The sequence below is a fragment of the Manis pentadactyla genome, chromosome 5 (genome assembly GCF_030020395.1).
Source record: "Manis pentadactyla isolate mManPen7 chromosome 5, mManPen7.hap1, whole genome shotgun sequence".
In the NCBI taxonomy this organism is placed as follows: Eukaryota; Metazoa; Chordata; class Mammalia; order Pholidota; family Manidae; genus Manis; species Manis pentadactyla.
Genome location: NC_080023.1, coordinates 122,459,693 through 122,471,445, shown reverse-complemented (window position 1 = coordinate 122,471,445; position 11,753 = coordinate 122,459,693). Strand labels below are relative to the sequence as shown.

General features: G+C 38.8%; 1 protein-coding gene across 2 annotated transcripts in view; it reads right to left on the bottom strand.

The window, feature by feature from the left end:
* Positions 1–3,141: 3,141 nt before the first annotated feature.
* The window catches only part of NOCT (nocturnin), a 34,627-nt gene continuing 26,015 nt past the window's right edge, over positions 3,142–11,753 (bottom strand). Inside the window, exons 2-4 of one of the 2 annotated variants that reach the window (XM_036927431.2) lie at positions 9,190–9,227; positions 6,288–6,557; positions 3,142–5,108 (exon numbers count right to left, since the gene is read on the bottom strand). In XM_036927431.2, the coding sequence (XP_036783326.2) occupies positions 4,273–5,108; positions 6,288–6,557; positions 9,190–9,227 (1,144 nt within the window). In that variant the 3' untranslated portion in view covers positions 3,142–4,272. The remainder of the gene's footprint in view (positions 5,109–6,287; positions 6,558–9,189; positions 9,228–11,753) is intronic. The other variant, XM_036927508.2, reaches the window with a different exon arrangement.

The window sequence follows — 11,753 nt, the reverse complement described above, 5'->3', positions numbered from 1 at the left end:
TCAAAAGGAATGGAGGAAAGGTTCCTTTCTGAATAAGCCTATCAGATCATGTAATGATCCTTGCTTAGTTTTCACAAAATAATTTTTAAAATGTTGCAGAATTTTGTTTAGTTCTCTTCAGGTTTACCTACCTGTGGAATCAGATACATTCCACGTCCAATCATTTTTTTGATTGGCATTTCTCCATATTATACTGGACTCTAATTGTATTTCAGCATCCCAGTACACATATTGCCTACAGCTAGAAGCCTGAATCTGTTTAATGTGGCAAGATAATTTATACTCTGTTGCATTACCAAAAGAATTGCACATAGTTTACATATTGTAAGAATAAGTGAGTAAAAAACAGGTAAAAAAAGGATGGTGAAGGATGAAAATGTTACAGAATACATGCTGTAAAATGGTACATGGCAATTGTTAAGATCCAGCTGTAGGGTTTGGTTTTGAAGGTCTTGGAAGCCAAAGCAAGTAAGTGGACAAGTAATGAGATTCCTATAGTCCAACGTCACCAGCTGCTTAGAAGCAGAAAGCTTTTCCCAGCATTCTGTCTAGAGGAAAGGCTGTGTTTGCATGTCTCATCTCATGTGAGTATTTCTGAGAAGTGCACTTTACACAGAAATCTGGGGAACGGGGGCTTGGAATTGTAGGTCTTCTCCTTTGCCACTCAAAAGCAGGTGTCTCTACAAATCAAAGGAAGATTGACATCCTCTTACAAAATTAAAGAACTAAGTCACTCCCAACTTCATGTCTGCCTGGAGAGTAATCAGGAAAAAAATTTTGCCATTCTATCAGCCCCTCACCTATTTTGGGCCTAATTTTCTATTAAGGACTATTAGTTCTGCCCTTTCAAATTGAAGGATTATTCTCTTTAGAATAGTCTTAAGAATGGATTGCTATGACATCCATGAATAGCTTAAGGTATCAAGAACAGGGTACTTCCTCTGCATGCTTTGAACTGTTAGTATTGTTAATGACTTACATATGTATTTTTATATTTTACAAATACCTCAAAAATCTATGGGGTTGATAGGGCAGGTATGATGCTATACTCTGTGGATGAGAATGGGGCCTGAGAGATGGAGTCACTTGTGTGGGGTCACAATGGTCACAGCCAAGGCTTTTCACGTACAGCCTGTGCCCTTCTGCAAGAGGTTGCTTTTTTCCTGCTTCTCTTGTTTTTATAAGCCCAAGTTGCAGGCCTCTGCTATTCTGGTATCCATCCCCTCTTGATAAAGCCTGCCTGTGCCATGTTTTTATACCTGTCATTTAAAAAGAGTTTGTTGGAGCACCTTACACAAAAACATTCATTTTTTTCGGATGCCTTTCATCTTCTAAAATTGGAATCAGTTATGATCATGAGCATGTGTTTTTATTTTATCTCTTTTTACAATTTATATCTTGGAAATCTTTCCTCAAGTCTAAGCTACATTATTTAATTATATGTAGCACTCCCTGCAGTTATTATAAAATCTTGGATATTTTAAAAAGTGGTTCAAATATGGAATATTTGCATTTCTTCCTGTAGTCTGAAACTACTACAGTAGCTGTCCTTACTGCTCCTTTAAAAAAAACTACCATCAAAGAATGCAAATAGCACCAGATGTCCTACTTTTCAAAGACTGTACTGTATCAGAATAATTGAAATTCACTCTCTTAGCCACTCTTCAGCCTATCTTGCTTCTATAGTGCATGTGTACAATAGTGTCTGAGCATTTTTCATTTAACAAACCTCTTTTTCCCTCACAATATTGCTTTACCCCATTTGTACTCACAAAAGGCCAAGGGAATATGGTGTGGGGGTGAAGCAAGCACTCTGGAGTCCAGACAGACCTGGGGTTGAAGCCTGGCTCTGCTGTTAGCTATCCCACTTTGATTAGATGTGAAGTTCCTAGCAGTAAAGGTAAGGAACTCAAATGTTAGTTTCCTCCTATGGATACACCACTCCGTCTTAGTGAAATAAATGAGTTAGTCATTCTGACTACCTTATAGAGTGGAATCTAATGAAATATGGCATGAAGGGAGAGAAACAAATCCATGGGCACTCTGACTTCAAATCGGCACAATCTTCTTTCTCTCAAGACTCTCATAAACATCATCAAAATATTATGGGACATGAAAAGCAAAGCCAAAAGGTCCATAGGGATGGAATAAGAGAAACTCACTAATGAAACTTTTACATAAACATTTAGGATACAGATTTGTTATTTACCATTATGCTTTTGGGTTCCTCTGATAGGAAGACAAAAGTGTTTCACATAGAAAGATTTAATGGGCAAGTAAAAATAAAATATGCAAGCCAGCAAGGTTTATAAACTATTAAAAAATTCTTACTGTTTACATGGAATGCCCACATACTGACAATTTAAATGAAGACAAATACAACACACTAAATGACAAAAGCACACTGCAGCAAGTGTTTAGCCTCATGCCTTAAGTTGGAAGGATAATTCATAAGGAGAGTTCCATGGTGGTCCATCTTCACTTAAAGGCACATTTCAGTCATACATTGCTATTTCCAGAAGCCTTTTTTTTTTCTCACTGGCATTGCTACCCACTCTTAACCTCACCTCAAGCCATAGGCTTGTCAGTTCATATACTGGTGGACAACCTTTGAAATTCAAACATTATTTTGCCTTACATTCTCATCTAGATTTGCTTGCTTAAGCCTGTTGTGATCGGTTCTCTTCAGGTTGGGTTCTTTGGGGTAGGTAAACAATATTTCATGCCCGTTCCAATAAATATTGTAATCAGTATTGTTTTTCAATGACATGATTGCCATTACCACGTTAAGATTTGAACAAAAGGACAGCTGGCACAAATGTTCTTCCTGCTTACTGTTCCTTCCAGGTAGCCCCAAGATACTGTGTATAAAACGTACTGAAAGCCTCACTTTGTTTCAAAAGCAGTTCTACTGCACAGTACGGGGTGAACCATTCTGGGGAACTCCAACCTTGGCACTCAGAGTTACCACACAAGCAGAGCAGAGATGCCTTCCAGGCAAGTACAGACCCACCTCTGTCCACTGTAAAAATGAATGTCTGTGTGTAAATGCATAGTGCAGGTCACTGCATTAACAATATTAAAAGATCAATTCTACTCCCAGATACTTTTTGGACTGGAAAGACAAGATATGAAAAGCACTAGCTTTAAAAGACCATTTATTAATCTCAAATATTTACAACTCATAGATTAAAACATTTATCAATTTATTACCAACAGGTTATTTGTTGGGATTTTCTTTGGGAGGGGCTTCACATGTTATCTTTACCACTTTTATTTCTGATGGAAGAGAATTCCAAGTGAGCTGACTTTTTACATTCTTCTTTCTAGATGTTTTGAACCAGTCACTTTCTAGCTTAGGAAATTTCAGTGACAGACTCATTAACAGGTTTTCTAGTTTCTCATCTCTGAAAAGGTACCACTGAGTTTCTTAGCTACATAACAGCAACTAAATAACCTATTGTGAAAAGCACAGTCCAAGACAAATAATAATGACACTGAGTTACCACACATGTACACCAGTAACATTCCAATGGGAAGCTGTAAATGCACAACAGTGATTAAATGAAGACTGATAGACCCTGGAATCTCTTCAAGAAACAATAATGGGGAACATGGAGTCACAGGAAGGATTATTTATGAAGAATGTATCAAGAGCTGGTATTTCCACTTAAATAACAAAAAACAAACCCATCCAGGCTAAATAGTTCCTTGGTACACCTATACTTTGCTAGACTCCAAATAAAAACATCTTCAAGCTTCTTACTATAAATTACTCTTAACTTATGTTTTGCACGGTTTTAAAATGTTCATAATTCTTTCATTTACTTAATTATACGTGAAGATATAAAAAATAAATATCACCATGCATATCTTGTTGACATTTAAAAATCCACAAATAAATAACTTGAAATACTGCCTAGAGAAATTGCTTCTGTATACTTATTAATTATGAAGGACTCAGGCAAGTCTGTTTTCCTATAGCATCCTCACACTGAAAAAGCTTCAAAAAAGCCTAATTTAATGCCCTCAAATGATCAAAATATAATGCTAAGGGAAAGAAAACATACAAGCCAAAACTGGAGTGCAAACACCTTTTCTGCTGTAGGTTTTAAGGGGAAGTTTGTGAGCTAATGGCATTCCTTCCCAAGGGCATGCTAACATGGAAAATGAAGCGAGAGAAACTGGAAATCCTCAGGCAACTTATCCTATTTCAGGTTCCTGAAATATCCCTGGTTAAGACTCTTGTGATTAAAATGATGCAGAAAGTTTTTACAGAAGTCCATCAGGGTCCTCATTAAAGCTGAAGTCACACACTAGAGACAGATGGTCTGAAGGATAATTGAAGGATGGTAGCCGGTTGGGTCCAATCTGTTCTTCAGTGAGTAAGTCAAGTGCTGACCTCACACTTAGAGCATGTTTAGAATACCAGATATAATCCAGGGTGTGCCGGCTCTCCCCTGAGGTCCGGATCTTCCAGGTGGTATATGGAGGTTCCGACTGCCCGTCAGCACTCAGAAGCTTGTAGGCGCTGTTCAAGTTGAGGCTGGAGGAAGCAAAGTGTTTGTAGACCTCCTCTGTTGGCTCTGCATTAAAGTCCCCACAAACAATAAGGGGAATCTCAGCTCCATGGGTGATGTTCTGCAAGTTCTGGAGAAGGTCACAACCTTGAGCAGATCGAAATCGCTCCCAGCCAGTACGTGCTTTTAAGTGGGTGACAGCGATGCAGAACTGCCGACCGGAATCCTTGCACTCTAGGGTCTGTGCAATGGCCACCTGATTGGTTTTCAATGTCATGGCCGTCAGCCTAATATTGGCACTATTGACCAGCTTGAATCGGTTCTGGAGAAAAAACAAAGCACAGCCATCTGGTCCATTGTTGTGCTCTACATCTAGACAAGGTGACCAGGGTTTGGGGAAAAATGTGCCTTGATAGCTCAGTCTGCTGAGAAGTGGTTGGAAGGTGTCAAAATAGTGGTCCACCTCTTGGAGGCACAATATATCAGGCTGGTAGGCTAGGATTTCTTCTAGGATGAGACATTTCCTTTCTTCCCACTTGAGTGCTTCAACAGGGCACTGTACAAAGTCATCTTTGCCTTCTCCAAGAGCTGAAATAAAAAAGCCAGTCATTGGAGAGCCACTACTACAGAACCATGACTTCTAAGTACCTGGGGATCTCCTTAGGATGACACTAGTCCGGACCCTCAGAACACTTCCTTGGCTTCAGGTGCTTCGCATGCTTCCTCTTCATCTAAACGGCGCTAACCTACCAAGCTCAATAATCTCTTACCACCCGGATGGGGCAAGCCACTGATTTTTTTTCATATTAAAACTATTCCACATAACTATATTTTAGGACATAAGATCTTAAGTTTTAGCTTTAAACGTTGTTTGTTTTCAGTCCCTGGGATCTAAACTATGTTAGACACAATAAATATATTTAATTCTATGTACTGCTTTAACACTGACTATAATAAACCATATGAATTGATAAAAGCACCACTCACAATGAGTGGGATCCACTGTAAATGGGTGGTCTTTCCCGCTTATGGATGAACACCTGGGGGAAAAAATGAATCAAAGATTGGCAAGTCAGGGACTATACTCTTCTTTTCTAGGGAAAAAAAAATTCCCTTGTTGCTTTTTCTTAAAACTTCAACTATTCCACAAGAGGCAATACTACAGAAAGTTGACCTACACATTTGTTTTTTAATTCAGCAGATCCAGAAAAGGAGTCCTTTCTACCAAAACAAGGTAATATATGAGCAGACATGAAGCAGCATTTCTTTGGCCTCAGTTACATACATAGATGTGTCATGGATGAGAATCTGACCTAAAGAACACCCAGACTCCCCAGAACCCACTCCCAGCAGGAAACTCTAGGTCACACCACTCAGTAGACTCAGTTTTTCCCTTGCAGATGCTATCCTGGTGCTGTGGACTGAAAGCTGGAGGCAACAAAATTTTGAGACTGACAAAAGACAGGGTCCTTTTTAATTGGCTGTGCTGTAAAGCAGACAGACTTTGATTGTCCTTGAATAGCCTACCAGCATGGAAGGTAAGGTGTAAATCATGAGTTGCTGGATTTATTAGTGAAAACCAGATAACTCCCTTTCTTAACCTCCCCTTCTGGGAGCTTCTCATGCTGCTCTACTCACCCCACATTCCTACACTCCACCTGCCCACGTCTCTTCCCTCCATGTAAGACATCAGTGCACCAGGGGTGTGCAGAAGCAGAGAGGCAGTCAGCAAACTTGACTGCTGAAGCGCAAGAGCACCAGGCATACCTTGGGCGAGGATGTTCCACTGCATGACCCTGATAGGTGGGTGGCTACTGGGACATTCTGTCCTCAGATCCACAAAATCCCTCTGGAAGCGGGGAGGTCGAGTGTGCAGTACAGCCCTGCATTCCTCCAGGAGCTCTTTAGGATCAATGGGATCCAGATGTTCTGGGTCAGGTGATACCAGATACTCCGGGTGCTGGGAGGTAGCGCTGCTGTTCAGGGTCTTGGCGAGAGCACTATAGAGTCTGCTTGTACTGTTTCCCATGGAGCACGCTACAGGAAAGAACAGCACAGTTACACATTCAGGTCCTTCTCTGGCCTCTTTCGTTTTCACCTAGCACAATGAGGAGATACATTATTTATTGTCCATAGAAGGCAAGAGCTCAATTTAGGGCAATGTTGCCATGTTCACATGTAAAGCCATTTCCATAGAGGTTGACTAAACGGAGTTTCCAAGTTCCAGCTTTCTACTAGGACAAATAATTAAAATATTACTGTTAAAATTGGTCTCTGATTAACAAACATATTTAATTCTTTTAAGGGGGGGAAATACCTTGATCTTAATGGCCTCTTCTACCCTAGGATTTACCTTTATAATTGATAAACCCATTCTTGTGAAATCATGGTTAAACAAAGTCTACGTTCCTTTCTCTAAATATTTTAATAACTCGAAAACCAGTTTGTAAAGAGTCAGATGACAGAAAGCCCATGTTAATCCTGGAGAAGAGATTAGGTCATAGCAGGCTGCTGCTCTAGCCACGTCATCTATACAGATCCTTCTGTTATGGAAATAAACAGCTGTATTAAATCCATATCCTGTTTCCCTTAGATAACTGTAAATCAGGGCTCAGTTTTCTGTAGAACATCACTGAGCAATATACTCTATAATTTAGAATCAATTGCCAGATTTTTTAAAATCCAGAAAGGGGCTGGGGATAGAAGAGGTAAGAGACCATTGCCCACATTTCCTGGGATTCTGGAAGGAGAAACCATGAGGAGAGGTGCACACTGTATTCAGTACATTTTCTCCTGTTTTGCCTTTTATCCTAATAGATTATAATCCACTAAGGAGAACAGAGGACAATCTTCAATCAGTTAGAGTGAGAGAATCTGTACCTGTCAGTTCCATGTAAGCAGTGATTGCTCTTTTAGAGGCCAACCATGTTTTCTCTTCACTGCAGTCTAAATTAGCGGCAAGTTTTACTTAAAAGAACATCCAAGATTCTGTTATGAAGGAACGGGATTTCCCTACCACATCCGTATCCTTGCCTTCTCTTGAAAACTGCAGTTTCCTTCATAAAGTACAGTATTTGACAGGCTGATTGGTTGCATCTCAAACTAGCAATCAAATTCACTGTGCAGGTCACACAAGCAAATTCAAATATTTATCACCAAATGTCTTTACACATCAAGGTCAATAAGCATGCAAGCAAGCTCTATTATTTCTTTTCATCAACTCGAAGTAGTTATTCCTCCCATCCTCCCGTAAGAAAACTAACTAGATTAAGGCAAAAAAACACACAAGTTTTCCCAACATACATTTCAGTATACGCGCATGCGCAAGCAAGCCTGTTCTTTCTCACCTACGTGCACAAATGCATGCACACACTTGTTTCCAAACCGTTTGAATACATTAAATTCTTTTTAATCAATCTGCTTGCCTATCTGAGTACATGGATCCAAAGGAAGAAATTTTCTTCATGGCTTGTTGTACAACTTTGAAAATATTTCTTCTGTACTTCGAGTTTATTAAAAAAAAATAAGGCAGTTAAAGGTCCTACTGGTTTCTCCAGTGTGGTCTCCAGATCTGTAGTAGCATTTAAAGTTTGAAACAAACAGCAACATTTGACATCCATAAGGCTCCAGGCAAACTACTAGTTCAATGTAGTTCACTTCGAACAGAATTGCTCTATACCCTTTTGATGAAATCGTTTTTATCAAGCTGAGTTTTGGGGTGGTCACTGTGTTAAAAAGCAAGTACTATGTGAAATGAATGTGAAAAAGAGAATTACGGTGCCTGACAGTAATCCAAGGGTTGAGGAGTTATGTGAAGCCAGAAAAACTATCCTGGTCCACATTTCCTTCTGAACTTAGAAAAACCTTCACAAAAAGAGAATAGGGAACAAAACTGCATCAGTTCAACAAAAGCATGCCAGAAAAACATGCTTAGAAAGCAAATCAAACCTGTATCCTATTGAAAAATCAGCTAAAGGTCATTAAGAAAATGATATGATAACCTAAATCAGAATTAGAAAATTCATAGAGGTGGCAACAGAAAGAATTAGTAATTTTAAAGAACGAGATAAAGCATTCGAGAGTGCGTGGCAAATCTGTGTTCATTTTAAGCAAAAAAGGTTAAAATGATCCAACATATAAAGATCAGTTTTTGTTGTAGGGAAACCAATGGAAGGAAACTAAACATGTATTAAAATCTATAAATCAAGAAAAGTTTTAAGAGTACAAAGCAGGATGAATTAAGTTCTGGTGATCAAGTACACAGCATCGTGACTATAATCATTATCCTACTATATTGATTTACCTGAAATCTTCTAAGAGTAGATCTTATACACACACACACACTTACTTACTCACTAACTTAAGTGAGGTGACATGTTATTAGCTTGAATGAGGAAATCATTGCAATGTATATATTTATCAAAGCATCATGTGGTACAACTTAAATCTACAAAACTCTCATTTGTTAATTATACCTCAATAAAGCTGAAAAAAAAAAAGAATGGTTTAAAAGAAGAGTTATGAGGTTAAAAAAAAACGTATCATGGACACATTCAAACATCAATACATAAAGGTCAGCCATATCTTTGTTATTAAAAAAGAAAGAAAAAACTTCAAAAAAAACACACAAAATATTTGAAACTACATGTTAGAAAAACACATCACATACCTGAGATCATCAGCCCAGAATGACCAACACCAACTGGACTGTAAGGAAAAAGAAAAAAATCCCTTGGGCATCTAGGCAAAACACAAGTAACTTACAAGGAAAATAAAACTAGATTATCATCATACTGCAACAGCAGATATGCCAGAAGAAAATGAAGGTACACATTCAAAACATACAAGTCGAACTTTATATATTTGGCTCATCTATATGTGAGCCAAGGATTTTATATCCAAGCAAAACTAGAATATTGGCTCCATGAGCCCTTCTTGAGGAAATTACTAGAGCAGGGTTGGCAAAATGCTGCCAAGATATTTTTGTCCAGTCCTCAAGCCTAAGAATGGTTTTAAAGAGCTAAAGAACACACACACACACAAACACAATACATGACAGGATTTTTGGCCCTGAAAGCCTAGATGTTTACTTTCTAGCCCCTTTCAGAAATACGTCGCCACCTCTGAAACTACAGAACAAGCTTCAGACCAAAATGACCAGAGACACTGATGTGAGACTGGTGGCGAGCAGTAAACATATGGTTGCTTAGTATTTCACAGGGAAGATAGTAAGATTGCAAGGTCTCCTATGATGGCAGATGGTAACTACATGTATCATTTTGTAATATTTATTAAATCACTATGTGGTGGTACACTGAAATCAATATAATACTGTATATCAACTATACTTAATTAAAAAATATATAGCTACTTAGAAAATCAGTCTAAATGAGGTTCAGAGAGAGAGTATTTAATGGCTATGTGATCCAAAAATGAATATATGAATATTTAACATAATGAAGGGAGGAGGAGAGCCGGAGCCAGAATGAGTAAAGAATATTCAATTAAAAAATCTTAAACTTTTCAGTGATCATTAGTAGAGGTAGTATCAGTGCTTTATTCTGAGACTGTTGTGTGGATATGAGATGAAGCAAATGGATATTCTAATTCCGTCTCTCCTTGTTGTCCTTTTTTTTGGTTTAGTCTTAGAAATGCTTTAGCACAGTGAGCCCAACACTCAAGGTAAGCATTCTTGGTACAGCCAGCTCATCTTGGACCATCAGTGGATTATTCAATCCGATCATTCCTCCTACTTGTTATTCTTTCTCAGAGACTTTTGGTGGTTTTCAAAAGTTCAATCTACCTTCAAATGACACAGCTTTGCATCCAAGAAGATGAAGCACGTGCTGTAGCATTCCTGAGGGCTAAGGCCTTGAATGGGATGGGCTCCAAAAGACCAATTCTGGTCCCAGGTCTGTCACTATTTAGCTGGGCCACAACTCTCTAGATCTGCTCACAGGTCTATATGTGAGGGCTTGCTGAATGATCATAATTTCTTTAATAATCTAAGAACAGGTAGAAACATCAAAATATCATCTCTATTATTTGCACTACAGATGTATTTCTGTTGAAAAAACTTGCATGTATCTTTCAGAATGACTTCTATTTCCCTCATAGTTGAGATGGAGAATGGACAATCCAACATGTGTGGTAATAGTACTGGGATGGAATATACTGAAAACAACCTTTAAAAAATGTTTTACTGGCAGAGTTGTTTGCTCTTGTTTTACTATAGATTCGTTTACCTGAGAAAATGTCACCGGGCTAAATTTTGAGTGAGATTAGGTAGAGGGGAATTGTTAGGGGGTACTTATCAAAGTCCTGTCTCTGTTTCTTATATCTTACAGGAAACCCAAAGACGGTTCCATGATGGATGATGCAAACCTGAACACAGACCACTGAAAAACAAAGCAACCTAAGGCGTGCCCTGTAACACTAAAGTACAGGGAAGCTAATTAAAGAATCAACCTGTTGCACGGTGAGACTGAGGACACAGATGGCGCTGGAGATGTTTCCACTAGTCCCCCACTCTCAGTCAGTGAGGCTCTGAGCCAGGCTGAGCCCCTGCTGGTACTCTGCAGTCGAATCCCCTCTGTTGCTTTCTCACTCTGGGTGAGGGTCACTGGCAAACTCTAACTTAACCTATTCTTAACCTAATGTAATCTTAAAGTCTTCAGGGGTAATCTGTCTGCAATGTGTTAATCTTGCATTCTTATTCCTTATTATTCTCTGAGTTCTGCAAATACCAATAAAACACATGCTTATCTTTTCCCTGAAGAAGTTAAGGTGTTTGAGGAAAGAACAATACACATGAACTCATGAGAATGAAACTGAGTGTGCCTACTAAGAAAGGGCTAGGGTATAATAAGGGGTAAAACAATCAGGATGGATAAAAAGAAATAGGATTTAAGATATAGAGCTCCAATTACTGAGTACACTGCTTACTTGGCCTGTCATAATTAACTACCATAATCCCTTGCCTTCCTCTCTCAAACACAAACTGGACATCAGACTACACTCCAGTCCACTGGAGATAGGTTAGTGCACAAACTAAAATCCCTGTCTACAATAATGTTTTAGTGGGGAGAGATGAACAAGACCACAGATGAAGTTTGTCATATGGTAAAAAGTGAAGAGAAAAATAAAGGAGAAAGGGAGAAAGGGAATGCTAGTGAGAAGGGAGTTGCTTGTTTACAGAGGATTCTCAAGGCCTCATTCAAAGATGGAATTTGA